Raw genomic sequence first — 16,870 nt, forward strand, 5'->3', positions numbered from 1 at the left:
GAGCACATAACACATAAGAATCTTTCTTCGAAGAAGAATTCTTATGTGTTATGTGACACTGAGTGAGGATTTGGATGGACACGGGCGCATAAGCAGCGGGGAGAAGGGCAAGCAGGGCGGGTTTCTTTTCAGCTTTTAACGTCGTACCAAATCGTGCACCCTGCAAATACAGGGTGTTCAGACGAGACTGCGAAATATAATTTAAAATAAGTAGGCATAATTTTCCTCGTCTAAATCTGCCAAGGTTGCATCGATGGGCGGGCCTATATTTCGCGCACATCATTTACTCCATCTGTTCGGTAATCCGACTATAGTAGTATTTTTTCGGTGTAAACGGCAGCGCATTAAACTTTGATACGCGAATTTGATGCTTCCCAATTAAGATTAAATTTAAGATTAAATTTAGTTTTTTTCGGTTTAAACACCTAGGACCAATTTTGAAGTACCAAAACGACAAGTTTGACATTTTATTGGATGTTACCTTACGAGGTTTTTATTTTTGTACACAAAAATAAAGAAAAAAATACAGAGGACGAGCTTAAGCCTTGAAAAAAAATTATTAGTTTATTTTTATTATTTTAAAACAACAATAAACCTTTTAAAGATTTAGAGGTTAAATCTTTTTAAAAGAGGTTTTATGTCCTATAATTCCTCCTCTAAACTCCTAATTTAACTTAGATAATCCTGACTAATTTAACCCTCAAAATCAATACTTAAACTTAAACGTAAACAGGGCTGTACTAAATAAAAATAGTCTATCATTTGATCCATGGACCTAATAGATCCGCGCGTTGTAAACGTAGATATTGATAATATAAGTTCAAAAGTCAGCACTTCTTTAACGAATAATTTTTCCGTTTGTAAAAAACATGGCCTTTTTGGTTTCTTGATGATATATAATTTGTATCCATATTGATCAATAGCATTCTTTGTATTTGTGATAAGCCATAAATTTAATTTAATATTTAAAATAACACTGGGCTTGGACTATAAATAGCCTGCCGGCAAACGACATATGCTGCGTTCGCAATTGCCCAGATCGGAGCTAACTTCACACAGATTGCCATCGACATCTCTGTCATTCTTGTCAAAAATGACGTCAACATCGCGTAAACAAAAACACAAATGTCAAACAGTCATATGAGCCACGTTGGAACCCTTTAATTGTGTTAAACATAAAATACCATTATTTCTTTCCCTAAGCCCCTATTTTCTATTAAATGAAACCCTGATTTTTTAAATAAGCGTAAGTACTTGATTATTTCTTTGTTTAAAACTACTGGTAAACAACAAACTACCAATTATTTCCACAACTATAATATTATCATTTTCTTAAATAAATACTTTTAGAGCCCTAAGAACTGATTCAAGATGAAAGTAAAGGACATTGAGAGGACTGCGAATGTGGCTTGGTCTCCTAAAAATCACCACCCTATCTATATTGCAGCTGGCACAGCAGCTTCACAATTGGATGCTTCATTTAATACTAATGCAGGTATATGTGCCTAATTTTAGGAATTGTTTCATGTTTCATTTACAACTGTGCCAAAAATAAGCACAGGATGCGACAAAAGCTAAATTGTAAAAAATAAATTGTAATTCTAAATTGAAATATTTGTTGTATTAACTCCAACACTTAGAGAAAATTTTAACCCTCTTTATATCAGAATTAAGAGTTTTGGTTTAGACACCATTGACTAATTCTGAATTAATTCAATACAATAATTAATTAAGGCACTACCTAAGTGTTTTCATAAAAGATCATATTCAAGTTTAGACAATACTAGACTATTAACCAACTATAAGCATACAGCTGGCTGAAAGTTCCTGCTTGAATACATTTGCTAGCAAGTTACTTAAGTTTAAAGCAGAGTAATATGTATCTTAAATATTGCAATACATAGGTATATATAAATATCAATATGAAGTAAAAGTACCAATAAGGATTCTTCATTGCTGAAATATTTATTTAAAGAAGAACACAAGAGTTTAATACAAATAACTTTGCTCAAAACATTAACAAAGCCTATTATATAATTTACTTTCTATATTAGGTAGTTATACCTCACTACCTATATTTCACTTTGTATGACTTGAACTTAACAATAAGTATCAGAAACAAAACTGAATTATTAACAAAATTTTATAATAGATTTAATAAAAAAAAAAATATGTGTATAATAAACTCAATATTAATAAAAATACAGATGTATTGAGAGAGAATGATTATACTTATTTATATAGGCATTTCTTGTTTTTATTGAACTTTTTTTTTGTTGGAGGTTAATAAGTTTGGAGCTTTATGGTTATGTTTTGTGAAGAAAATAAACATATTGATGTTTTTAAATTAATTTTTTAGGTAAAGTTTTGAAATGGTCTAGTTGAATAATTTTGAAGACATTCTGTCTCCCTGACAAATACCTCTTTCAGAAAAGTCTCTGTAGCCTCATAAAGTCTTCAACAAGCTGTAGCATTTTCATAGATATATTTGATGAAGTAGGTGTACAAGTCAACAAAGATAAGGATCAAAGTTTTATTGTATTCAATAGTCTTTTCAATCATTTTGTTTTTTATTTATTTGATCTATACTTAGCTCTAAATCCTGCTTATTCAGGAGGCTGGTAGAAGTCTAATTTTGATGTTAGCCTTATGGTGATTGTTTTCATAAACAGTTTCTACAGGTCAGAATAACAAACTAATCACCCTATAGTTGCTCAACTGGGTCATATCCCTATTTTTACTTATTTATTTATTTGTATGCATTGTTATTATTAACTGCTTTGTTTAATTTGGAAGGTGTTGTTCTATTAGGCATAAAAATAAAATATTAAATGGTTCATTTTGGAATAGCTATTCATTTTTTGCTTTGTGTTGTCCTTGTTTTCTGGCCTCTGCTCATGCTCATTGCTGTTGTTCCTCCTCTCTGCCTATTAAACAACAAACGGTATATTAATGTAATTGATATAATCAATTATTACCCTTTATTTTTTTGTTTTTAGCTTTTATAGGGTTAAATATAACTTATTTTCTATATAATTGAGTCAGAGCTACCTTAGTATGTGTTGTCGGTTGTTTTTATAATTGCAGTTCAGTCTGCATTACTCTTAACATTGTGAAAAATTCTTGTAAAAAAAAAAAGAAAATATAATTTTTTATGTACAAAGTTTAAGTGGTAATAAAAGTCTTTTGAATTTAAGAGATAAGCATTAAACAACAGAGCCAGTGCATTTAGTAACATATGACGCTCTCAATAACAATTTGGTCATCCCAAACTGCTTTATTTTTCTTCATCTCATTCCTTGATTTTGAGATTTCTGCTGTTGTTTTCTCTGGAATGTCCTCTGAATCTATATTTTTCATTTTCTTGATCCTAGTATCTTTGTTTTTGTTCTCACCTCTGTACAGTTCTCTGTAAAACAATCAATGATCTCGTTCTTATTTGATGTTATTTGTCATTGATGCGCTGCAAGTTTGGTTACATTTTCCATGACTATAGCAAGGCCTTAGCAACTTATTGATATATGTATTTAACTGTTTGGATCATTCTTGTTCTTGAGCTCTCTTCATTTCTTCATAAGGTTCTTTATAGTGTGTTGATTTTATCTTCCTTTCATCTGTTCCTCATCCTATACTTTCCCTCTGCACTCTTTCTTCATGGCTTGAAACTGGTGGTAATTTATTGTTTCTACATCCATTTCCTCTAAGTCTTGGCTCTTTAAGACTATTTTAAACAGCATCCTGAGAGGCCTTGTTTTGTTTATCTTCATAGTTCTTTCTTTCTTAAAATTTATTGTGATCTGGGTTGTGAAGAGTCCATGATCACAGCCTATTAATCATTTGTTAAGAACCAATACATCATGCACAAATTTGTCCTCATATTTCTGTTGTTTGAATTTATGAAGTCTACTGCAAGTTCAAAAGCATTCCACCTCATTCAATGAGTTCTTGATACACATGGAGGCCCTATGCTGTTTCAGTTTCATTTGCTTTGTGGTTTACCTTGGAATCAAAGTTGTCAATTATTACGTTGTATTTTTTGAGGGATTACCCAATATTAATATTTTAATATTTATATGCATCCCATATTAAAATATATACATATGCACCAAATGCCAACTCTGTACAGGTATCCTTGATTATAATTGATTTTTAATTTTTTTTTAATATTCAATTTCCTAAGCAAAAATTTTCTTTATTTATATTTTCACCAAATTCATTTACTAGTTCACAATATACTTCAACAGAACTTTTCGGCAGTTTCTATAATTCTACCACTTCAGGGGGGTGAATCAAGCTTTTCGGGAATAATCTTATTAAAACTGTCATTATTAATTAGTTTACTTTGTTGTCAAGTAATTGCATTTACTACCTGACATATTTTTTAATTTTTGTTTTAATTATTTAATTGAGTGATATTTTGATGGGTATGTTTTGCCTAGCTATGATGTTAACAACGAAAATTCCTTCACATATCTATTCTGGCAAAATAATGACATCTCCACTTAACTTATCAAAATTAATATATTCAGTAATTTCACATCTCAACAAAAAGTGGAATAAAAATCCTTGTTTTGGTTGCATCGGTATGCTTATTTTTTCATTATTTTTCCAGAAAGATAGCCTAAAATCTTCAAAACTAATTTTGACTGAATAACACTTAAAAAAATCAGCCTTAAACTAGGCATCAAAAGAATTTATCAGTCCATTAATATTTCCTCTATTAAATTTTTGACAAAAATCAGAGTTATTATTAAAATTCCTAATTCCATATTTTGCCTGTGAAGTGAAATGTATACCCAGTGAATAATTTTGTCTACCAGAATGTAGTTGACTTTAAAAATTTTGATTCCACCCATGTTGTACAAAGATTTTGAACTTCTATTATCTGACACCTCGTCCTTTGTTAGGTAATGAGATTGATGGTTTCGAGCCTTAATTATAGTATGTAAAGCTTTGTTTTGTAACCCATTTGCAAATGCATTTATGGCTATTTTCTTGTTCACCTCCCTAAGAATATTTGTAGTTACAGTGTTACCCTCCAATTGAGAAATTGTAAGCTCCACCATTGACTTTTTGATCTCTATTGATTTGCCAAATTCGCTTAACGATTTAGAGCCTCGTTTGGCAGAATTTAACCCACACGGCAGTTAAAGATTCCTTTGAAATTAAATGAAACCTAATATCCTCAACTTACCTAGCATTATTGCGATATGTCTGTTTAAGTCTTATTTTTGCCCCTTCAGAAACATGTGTTTTTATTACATATGTAGTAGTTGTAGTCCTATGGTTGGAACCTTTGGTGTAACACCCAAATTACAAGACAGTTTTACCACTAACCAAAAACTCTTTATTTTACTCTCGACACGTGTTTCGCTAATGATGTTCGCATCTTCGGGAGAAAATTAAAACTAAACTAAAACTACTTACAAATGGCCTTATAGTCAAAGTCAAAATATACTTTATTTGCTATGTTTACAAAGTTGTGCTAAAAGCTTTATGATCCTAAAATTTACAATACTAGTAATTATTTGGTTAAACTTAAAACAGGAAACATAATCCATTTTGATTGTACATAGGAGCATATTTCATGTCATCAAAGAAAAAAACTAAAAAAAAAAAAAGGCAAAAACTAACATAAACCAAGAATTAAAAAAAATCTGATCAACAGTAACTTACATTAATTTTAAATATTAAAATGAGTCGTTATACTATATATAGTCGTTAAAATACTCTACAATGCTGTAGTAAACCTTTGGTCAGATTATTTTTTTTAGTTCCCTCCTAAACTTTGATTGGATTGGACCTTTATCTCTGTTAACAGTGTTTTTTTGAGTTTTAAATATTGCTAAATTTTCGTATGCATCTAATGTTATTAACTACTAATAATAATAACATCTAATGTTGTAAAATTTCTCTTGTTATTAACTGGTTTAAGTAATTGTAAGTGGTCTGTTTATACAAAGTGACCAGTATTTAAAATTTTAGCTGAATGTGTTTTAATTACTGGTCACTTTGTAGGGATAAACAACTTAAAATTACCTAAACCAGTTAATAACAATAGATAATTACAATAGAAACTGTCCAGAGTAAAATAAGGAGTTTTGGTTTGTGGTAAAACTGCCTTTTAGTTTAATTTACATATGTGGTTAGCAACTTTTTACCATTCTCATCCAGATATGCATCAATAAGCTGTTTTGTGACAAGTTCTGAACCATTCATTAATGGTACCAAGCTAGTTGCTGTTTTGAGATCAAATTCAGTAGAAGTAGATTTGGTTATATTTAATTTTAAAATATCAGCTTCTATCTCTGACAAAGGCCTATCTAAGGTATTTTGACTTATTTCCAAAATATTCTCTATCTTATTTACATGTTCCTTAACCTTAACAACTGTTATTAATTTCGAATCATGCTGACCTGAATTAAAATTTTCTTTACATATTCCTAACTCCAAGCTTAACTAGCTAGCTTACTTTATTTTTTCTTGTTTCAAAGCTGTGTGCTCAAATTTTGGTTAAATACATTATCTTCCTCTAATAAGTATTGGAATTCTTGGGAAATTGACACTCATCAGTTTCCATTGCTCTTCCTTCCTTATCTATTTCAAGTATAATAAACATCTTACTCCAGCGCCCTAAACGTGCTCCCTATTTCATGCTATTTCTGCCAAAATTTTTGTCTCCATTGCCTTTTCACCTTCCAAACTAGAAAGAATGTTTTTTATGGATCCAAAGCAGTATGATGATGTCTGGCCTCCGCTATTGCCAGCCTCAACTATGATATCTTCTGTTGATAATGTGAAAAATTATCAACAGAAACAGCTTCTTGTAGTTTTTAATATACGGAGTGATTATGAAAACTTTTAATTTTTGGACCCTCTTGTATCTTCATTATTATTTAACATAATAGATGAGATACATGATGTTATCTGTTTTATTGTAATGATTTACGATTTTGGGATAAAAAATAAGCTTATGTTTTCTTAAATGGAACACTCTGTATATTGTTTCAAATGAAAAATCCACTTTATCTTTTCCTTTTTAAAAATGTATAATACTATGCATTTATTTTCAAAAATTACTGAGTAAGAGACAATTTTGTAAAATAATTACCCATTATTTTAATTTCTTTGTCATGCAATAGTCCATGATCATGCATCTCTATGAAAACATTGCCGTATTTTTGCTAAGAAAGTCACAATTACAATTGTCAATAATCATTTTAGGAAAAAAATGGTACAATGGAAAAAAAAAACGAGTTTTCTTTTGTTTTTTGCACTGTTTCATTAATATCTCGGCTTCTGTAACTCCAATTTAATCCGTTAATAGTTTGTTTTATCCCTAATTGTTGTTTCTATTAATTATTTGCGTATTTCATTGATTTGGCCCCTTATATAAGTTTTGGCATATTCCAATGCAGGCTTTAATGAAACATAATTTCCCAAAAATTTGTGTCTTATTTAGGGTAAAATTATCGAATTTTTATATTATGCATAAATGTGTACTAGAGTCATAATATTTATTTTTGCATACTTCCTCTCATCGGCATAAAAAACTTCTTCATCAGGCGTGACCTACGGACTTGACCTATTTCATTTGGCAACATATAGAGCTTATAAATGTAAGTGTATGTAAGAGCTTATAGCTCTTACATAGTGTATGTGCTGCTGACATAGGGTATGTTTAGGATTTTGTATGATTACAAGATTTTGTGCAGCCATTCTAGTATTTAGCCCATGATCAATTTGTTTTTTATTAAATTCATGTTTAAAAGAGGCAGTGGTTATCTCTCTTCATAAGGGTGGGGATTTGGATCAGCCTTGTAATTTTCGTCCCATTTCTATTTTGTCTACCCTCTTTAAGATAGTTGAAAAACTTGCAAAAAGCAGAATTCTGTCCTTTTTACATCATAATGGCATTTTGCCTGCAAATCAGTTTAAATTTCAAAACGGTAAAGGGACTCATGATGCTGTTTTTACCTTTTTGGAGAGCGTCTATGTGTCATCGGCGGCAGTGTTTTGTGATCTATCCAAAGCATTTGACTGTGTGGATCATGGAATACTGTTATCTAAGCTCGATAAATATGGTTTTAGGGGTGTAGCGTTGCGATGGCTTGAGTCCTATCTATCAAATCGTACTCAGAAGTTTACAGTGTCTGGGCGTTTGTCTGCTTCTAGATCCCTAAAATGCGGCGTTCCCCAGGGTTCAGTGTTGGGACCACTGTTATTTTACCGTATGTGGATGACTTGAGTTCATTCAAACTGCAGGGCAAGGTGGTTCAGCTTGCTGATGATACCACCATACTATGGAGCCATAAAAATTCTGATTATATTAAGACGTCTATCCTTAAAGACCTTCAGATTTTATCAGGGTGGTGTGGTACCAACAGGCTTGTGTTTAATGTAAGAAAGACGTTTATTATGGGGTTTAAGTGCGATATTCAGGGTCTGATGTTTGACGAAAATTCTCTCTTGCAGAATAAAGAGTGCTGCAAGTTCCTAGGAATTACCATTGATGGTCGCCTTCGGTTTGAAGATCATATTTTACATTTAGCTGGGAAATTATCTTCTGGATGTTTTGCAGTAAGAATGGCAAAACAAGAGCTGGGAGGGGCGGTTGCACGTTCAGTGTACTTTTCACTTATTGAATTCGGTATGGCTTGCCTTTTTGGGGTTTAACCAATAAGGGGCTACTTAACATTGTCTTTGTTATTCAAAAAAAAGCAGATAGATACCTGTGTTCTGCTTTAAGTTAAGAGATTCTTGCAAACCCCTCTTCATTTCTGAAAAAATCCTAACTCTTTTTTCACTCTTTATCTTAGAAACAGCTGCTCTTATTCACAAAATTCCCAAACTACCCTCTGATACTGGCCATTTGACTCGTCGTGTAAATGATGTTCCCCTACCTATTCCTACGTCTTCCCTTACCAAAAACTCATTAATTTATATAAGTAAAAAAATGTACAATCATGTTCCTCTATGTGTTAGACATATATCGGATGTTAAGAAATTTTAAAGAGAATTAAAGACGCTTTTCTTGGCTATGGCATATTATAACCTGGATGACTTTTTTAATGATAGGTTTTAACCTTGGACATGTTGGAAAGTTTTTTTCCTTTTTTCTTCTCTAGTTTTGTCAACAAGTTTACCTTTATTTAGTAATTGATTGTTTTATTTAGTTATCTGTAATTTAAGTATGTTCAAAAAGTTTTGTCTTCTTGTGTTTAATTTTGTTCATTGTCAATTTTTGAAATTGTATTTTTGTTTTGTTTTTTTAGCTTGTAGGATGCTTGTAATCAAGACTATTCTTACTATTCTTACGTAATATTGCACATTTTCTTGCTTTCTTTCCTTCTTTCTTTCCTGGGCAGGCTGGGTTTGCATTTGACCAGTATTCATCATCACCCCCTAGATAATAATTCAATATGACGTTTACAGAATTCTTTTTTAAATTGGAATAAATTTGGTAAAATACAATTTAAACATACTTCCTTAAATTTATCTCTATGGCTAAAACTAATACCTATATTTATAAAAAGTTATAGTTTGTGTTATATGTTTGTTTATATACTTAGAATAAATAAAAAGATAATCTTTCTAGATTTAGAATTTGTTTAATAAAAGACTTGTTTAAATAAGTCAAATTCAAACAAATTTAGTTATTAAATTTTCGAATTGAAATTCAACTTCCTCCTTAACCTGGGTGTGCGTTTTCAGCTTTAGAAATTTACTCATTAAATCTGACTGAACCAGGCCCAGATACTCAGTTAGTCTCATCCCTAGCAAGTGAGCACAGATTTCATAAACTAATTTGGGGTCCTTCCGGAAGTGACTCTAGTGGTACTATTATTGCTGGATGCGATGATGGATTACTACAGATTTATAGGTAGTATTTAATAAATAATTATGTTGAAATATTACACAAAGGGATCACTGTTTGATTTTAGTGCTTCCAAACTCCTTAAAAATGAAGAAGCTTTAGTAGGCAGACAGCAAAAACACTCGGGACCAGTGCATGCCTTGGATTTTAATAGTTTTCAACAAAATTTGTTTGCGACTGGGGCTGGAGAATCTGAGATATTTATTTGGGATCTAAATAATACAACTACACCAATGTCACCAGGTAAAAATTATAAGATCAAGTTTAATTAAAGGTAATTTATTCCTATTTATTTGAATGCTTACTATATAAGGCTCATTAAGTAAGTAAAAGTTCTTTTCAATATCACGGAATTTAAAAATAAATTATTGATAGGTGCCAAATCTCAGCCATTGGAAGATGTCCTTTCAGTAGCATGGAATAAACAGGTTCAGCATATTTTGGCCTCATCATTTGCATCTAAATGTGTCATATGGGATTTGAGGAAAAACGAACCAATTATAAAACTGACTGATACAGTTTCAAGAATTCGCTGGAAAATGGTTGCTTGGCATCCCGAGGTCGCTACCCAGCTTTGTTTGGCATCAGGTAAGAGGGTCATTATTTGCATATTGATTATTTTTAAGCTAGTATATACCAAACCTGCTGTACTTTCACATTATAATAATAAACCCCATAACTATTATTAAGATAAGTGTATGGTAAATTAAAAGTAGATAAATTAAGAAAATTTAGCTGTTTATAATTTTTTTATAAAATTCCTTTAAAAAGAAAGTTGACTAATTAGTATTTATTGGATTATCTATTTAGTATCAAATATATTTTATTTGCATAAACTTAATATAATATGATAGATAACATGAAAAAACGCTAATCAGTTAAAATTTGCGATGTCTATTGCGTTGGCGTAAGGCGACTTGAAGGAAGACCCCAATATACTGTCATCAGCAAAGTTGTAAATTGCATTAAAAGACTTCAAAAGAAATGTAAAAACTGCAAGTCACGGTATATAAATATATATAGTCTTATACGCTACACGTGTTTCGCTCCTACCGGATCATCATCAGATCTAAAAATGAAATAAATTTAAAAATGTAGCAGAAACAAATTATAAAATATGATACTACTTTTTAACTAGACCTACGCATGCACAGATCACTTTACAAGAACAACAAATCAAAAGTTAGGTTAGTTTTACAATATTTCCCATACGTAAAAATATACATATAAAAAATAAAAAAGTCAAAATGTAAAATGTCACAAGTTGGGAACGATCCAGCAACCTTAAGATTCACATGCGTTTAACTCATAGGCGACCAAGTCACACAACAAAACCAGGAATATAATCTTAACTATATTAATAAATGTATGTTATATTTTAACAATAAAAATTAAAAGGACGTAAATTCAAACAGAGTTGAAGAGAGAGATCTCGTCTCTCTCTCTTTAACTCTGTTGTTATAAATGAAGTGATGCTCAATCGTGAAAATGTCATCTTACCTTTAGTTATTTACATTTTCTCTAACAAGTCCATTGCCTTTTGAGCATTCGTGTAAAATATCAGCTTACTGGGTTAAAGGAAAACCATGTGAGGAGGCTAATAAATGATTTTCAAATTCCGATTTAGCTTCGATCATGTATGTATCCCTGTACTCGTCCACCAAAGCTGAAACACAAAAAAAACTGCACCAAAAAAAATTATAATAAAGGCAAGGCGATTAATTATATTAAGCGGAAAACCATTATTAAAAGCAATTTGTCTAATTATGTTTAGTTCAGCAAGAAAAGCTTCTCTAGAAAGGGGGTTGTTGAAAACGCGATAAAAAAAGGGAACTAAAAGAGGCAAACTTGTAGGAATATGGGGAGTTCAAGGAGTATTGGATGACAATGTCCGTAGTGGTTGGTTGGAGATAGATCTCAATTTCAAACTTATTAGTATTTCTTTGAAATAAGCAAATCAAGAAAAGGCAACCTTCTTTTTCTATCTTTTTCTTCCTCAATTGTGAACGAGATATTTGCGTGAAAAAGAAATGAGGCCAATTTTAGATCATTGTCATTCCACACCACAAAAATAAGAGCCATCTATCTCTTACATATAGTGAGAACAGCACCGAACCTACCGTTGACAATCCTTTTCTCCTTCAAATTGTTCATAAAAATCTCACTCAGAAGAGGAGAGAGACAGGCAAGACCCCATTGCTAGTCCAGTAACAGTGTCTAAAAACCTGTTATTAAGAACGAAAATATTCTAGAAATCAAGGACTAGATTGAGAAGTATTAATAAGTCTGTCAAGCATTGACTTAAGCAAAAAACATCTGTCCAGAAAAAATGAAGGCAGTCACCAGATGGAATGCTTGGTAATAAATTTTTAACATCCGGAGAAATTAGTTTTGAACCTTCTCGTATGCAGATATCTTTAAAAAAATTAGTCAACTCTACTGAGTAGGGGAGAAGATGCATCCCTGAGGGACACCATTTGAAAACTACGAGGTGTGTTCATCATCGACAATCTGAATTGATCGGTTCTCGAGGAAGCTTCCAAGCCAACTAAGTTAGTGGCAAACCATAAGAACACACTTTATTTAAGAGGTTTTCATGCCAGACTCTATCGAATGCCTTTAAAATATCCAGAGCTATTGCGAGGAATTTACTATATTTCTCGATAGCCTCGGTCCAAACATGGTTGATATAGGCCAATAGATCGCCAGTAGACCTGTGTTTTCGAAAACCATACTGACGATTGCTAATGACGTTAGTGGACTTCAGGTATTTCAAAATTGGCTGATTGACAAATTTCTCGAGTATCTTGGCGATTGATGGGCACTGTCTTTTTCCTTTTTTTTTGATCTGTTGAATACAAGTTTCCAGTCTCCAAGGAAGAGACCTCTTCTATATGAAGAAGAAAACAGTTTGCACTACGGTGGTGTCAGCACGACCGCACAAACTAAAAACTATCGGCGGTATTCCATCAGGGCCGTGGCCTTGTTAGCCTTCAAGCCTTTGAGAACTTTTTCAAGATCTCTGTAACGAAAGACTATCTGTGGCATCGAAGAAGCCTTTTTTTGGCAAAGTCAATGGTGTTCTGCCTAGTGCGTCTATGGTAGAGTTTAATCCTAACATCTGATTCAGAAAGTCTACCTTTTATATTGCAGTTATTGCAACGAGACCATCTTGCTCAGCCAGTAGTGGAATTTGTAATCTACAAAAACTTTGACTAACGGCTTTTGCTACAGACCAGACCAATCTTGATTTATATGGGCAATTGATAAGTTTGTTCACTCACTATATTTTTTTGCAGGTATCGATCGATAGCTTGCATGCATTTCTCAGGGTAACAAAGTTGACACGACTTAAAGGCCTTGGGCCAATTTTTTTTGTTGACTACGTTGGCGAAACTTTATCCAATCAGGGTTTGCTGTCTGAAGAACTCTTTAACCCAAATAAGGCTGACAAAAAAAATAATTGAAAAGTTTATTTTTACCACTAAATATTTAATGCTAGTGTACCTAGAAGCCCTAAAAAAATATTTGAAAAAATTAGTAAGTGGTAGATTTATGGTAAGTCACTGTCCTTTTAAAAGGACTTTAGCTTTATTGCTATACGATTGAAAAAAAAAATTATAATCAATATCGTACCAAGAAATGTTTTTTATTGCCATGTTTAGTGCTAAATCAAAACAAAAACGATAATATAAGTTAATGCTGAGTGTGGTAAAGATAAAAACATTCTTTTGGATGAAGCCCAATTTTGCATTTGCTACATGTAAAATTAACTTTTTTTGTGCAATATTTGCATCTGATTTGTGTTTCACTATATAAAATAAGATGGTCCATGCGGTCATAACGCGATGATTGATGCAAATATTTACTTGTCTTTCCAGTTTGATAAGCTGATGGTTTCTTGTGTGTCTCCAATATACTTTGGGCTATTGCTCTTCTAAATGCTAATTGGTCCATTTTATCCCCACTATTTCTGTTCAATTGCCAAGAATTCTGAACTACCATGTCCAAGAAGTGACAAAAAATTGGAAAATACCACTTTTTGATACTCGGTAAAGGCTGATGTTTTGGTCCGCTCTATCGACCCCGCCCATATTTTCATTATATTTTTTTACAATATAAAGTTGATCTACCATTATCCGTTTCTTTTCCTTTTGAGAATATCTTTTGGCTTGTAAAATTGGATTCACAGTGGTACTGTTAGATGCCAAAGTAACTAGGCTATTGTCATTCCATCTGCACACAACTATATGGCTATCAGGATCATACATATATTCGTAAGAGCCTCTATTTTTCGTCTTGTGGTCTTTTGATGGTCCCAGCTTACTCTCAGGAATACGGTTTTCTCTTATCGTCCCAGTGCCATATAATTGCCTTTGGCTAAGTTGATGGAGAAGCGAAAGAGATGTAAAAAAGTTGTCAAAGTAGATATGGAATGCCAAGTTGGGATAAATCTTTTGAAGTTCATCAGCAAACTGCAATACGACGCTAGATCCAAGACCTAATAATTTATATTTTTCTGGAATCATACACAAGGATCCCTGGTAAGGGTCAAACTATTCAATATATCCAAGTCGGGTAGTAGCTGTCCAAAATTTGTACCCCCAGCGTATAGGTTTCCCTCTAATGAATTGCTTTGTTCCATGTCGTCCGTAGTATGGAACCATCGATTCATCTAAGCTGTGGACTTCTTCAGTAGACGCAAACTCCATAAATTTCTCATTTAGGGTTTTTATGAAGGGTCTAATTTTTGCAAACTTGTCATTGGCATTCAAATCATTGTTATCGCAAAGGTGGATATTTTGCATTACGTACCTAAATCTATCACGTGATATGGCATTCCTCACAAGTTCATTTTTTGTGTCACTTGAGTTTTCCCAATACATGTGCTTTCTAGGAAGTTCAGAATATCCGCTCAAAATCAGCACGCCCAAAAAACACCATATTTCAGACTCCGATATATCTGCCGGCCGATTATTTTGTGCGGCATATATGTTTGAAAATTGGCATACTTTGGATATAAGAGAATCGTCAAAAAACAATTTTAAAATCTCAATAGGACTTTGATGATTTTCAACTTTATGGGGCGCATTCCAGGCAAATGTTGATTCTGGAATATCACGGTCAGCAATCCAATTAAATTTTTGTAATTTCTTTAGCGACACAAAGTGAGAAAGTGGCAAATTGTCTTCTTCATCGAAAGAATCTTCATTTTCATCTTCATTTAGACTTTCAGCCGGTGGTGCTCCATCAAAACTAATCTCTGCAGAAACTCTGAGTTGGCTACCAGGAAGATTATCGATGACTATGTTGTCTTCGTCTCCGGAATCCTCATCAGTAACTTCGCCGTTAGCATTTTCCGGTGGAAAGATTGTTATAGTAGCCCCCTGAGATAGGATATCATCCATATCTTCCAATTCTGTTATCAGCTCGTGCAATTTTAATGGTCGCCTATCACTAAAAAGATACAAATAAATAAATTTGTAAATATAAACAATAACATAAAAATTGGGCATTACATTAGGCTAAAGTCCTTTAAAAAGAACAAGAAAAGAACAATTAAGATTTTAAATACTATATTACACAAAATTTATTAACACTAGATGTACTTACTTCCAATTCGCCATGTTTGCATTTAAAATTATTTTAAACAACAATAACAGCTAAACTATGCTTGCAAAACAAAAAACAGACAGCTAACCTCAAAATTCTGACACGCTTGTCCTTCTTAATAACGACTTCAGTGCTGCCATCTACAGATGAGTTGTAAAAGCTAAGCTAAATCGATAAATTACAGTTACCTTGAAAATGGCTTTTTAAAGGACATTAGCTTTATTTGGGTTAAGGCGTTCGTAATATAAGCCTTCATACCACCCAAAATCACCTCTAAAATCTCGCTCGGACACGCTGAAGGATCATTGGTTCTAAAACAGACATCGCTCCAAGGAAACGAAGAGAGGAGCTGTTTTAAATATCTTTAGTTGGCTGATCTATAATGCCAAACTTTACGCGGCATGGACAGATCCTGAGTTTTCATTTCTAGTTCTCATATTGCGGATATTAATTTGTGATCGGTTGTTCCTAGTGGTGCATGTACGGTTATATTGTACGACTCAGGATCCGTCGCGAAAAGCAGATCCAGTAGACTAGAAAAGTCTCCCTGTCTATCAGGGATTCTTGTTGGCTCCCGTATAAGCTGCGTTAGGCCATGAATAATCGCAAAGTCTTCCAGTATCCCTCATCATCAGTCCTGCTAGAATACTCCAAGCCATTGAGCCATATGGATGTTAAAGTCTCCCGCAATAACAATTTTTGCACTTGGATGGTTTGCTTGAAGATCGTTGATTTTATCAGCAAAATCAGTAAAATGCCTCCTGTAGTGTGTATAACTGGGTGGTCGGTAGAGGAAGCAGAAATACTTTGTGGATTTTTCCGTTGTTATATTCAACCACATAACATGGAACCTTAGGCATTCCAGAACGGCTTGCTGCTGGCGAGATATATCGCTTCTAAGGAATACAGCGAGTCTGAAGTTGTACGTAAATCCGGTGAAGAGATTGCATTCAGGATACAACATGTGAAGTTCACTTTCGTCTTTGCTAGAGCTAAAATATAAGGTCTGTTAGTTCGGAGATATTGGTGTTCGTATTAAGACCTCTTAGAGTACATAGATCCTCTTAAATGTTTCACGCACGCATCTAGATCAACCTCCACTGCAAGGCTATTTTAACTCCAGAATATTTTGATCCAGGAGAGGCCATCATGCTACCGGACACATCGGCATGGCGGCGAAGCTACGTAGAGCCAATTTACGCCGCCTAAATCCGGTGCGGATGTCTCTCACTAGGCAATGTGGGTAGGCATACGTAGTACCACACAAACCACCGGCATATTGAGCTTTTTTATAATTATTGCCATTTTCTGCTGTCAAATTATTGCATTTTAATATTATTCAATGGAATTTCCCGTATTAGTTGATAAATTAATTTTACA

At 33.0% G+C, this 16,870-nt stretch overlaps 1 protein-coding gene across 2 annotated transcripts in view; it reads left to right on the forward strand.

The window, feature by feature from the left end:
• Positions 1–1,092: 1,092 nt before the first annotated feature.
• LOC126745303 (protein transport protein Sec31A) overlaps positions 1,093–16,870 on the forward strand; it is a 141,919-nt gene continuing 126,141 nt past the window's right edge. For both annotated transcript variants that reach the window (XM_050453074.1, XM_050453075.1), the window contains exons 1-5: positions 1,093–1,246; positions 1,351–1,495; positions 9,715–9,883; positions 9,945–10,120; positions 10,253–10,465. In XM_050453074.1, the coding sequence (XP_050309031.1) occupies positions 1,372–1,495; positions 9,715–9,883; positions 9,945–10,120; positions 10,253–10,465 (682 nt within the window). In that variant the 5' untranslated portion in view covers positions 1,093–1,246; positions 1,351–1,371. The remainder of the gene's footprint in view (positions 1,247–1,350; positions 1,496–9,714; positions 9,884–9,944; positions 10,121–10,252; positions 10,466–16,870) is intronic.

Source organism: Anthonomus grandis, chromosome 15 (genome assembly GCF_022605725.1).
Source record: "Anthonomus grandis grandis chromosome 15, icAntGran1.3, whole genome shotgun sequence".
NCBI lineage: Eukaryota > Metazoa > Arthropoda > Insecta > Coleoptera > Curculionidae > Anthonomus > Anthonomus grandis.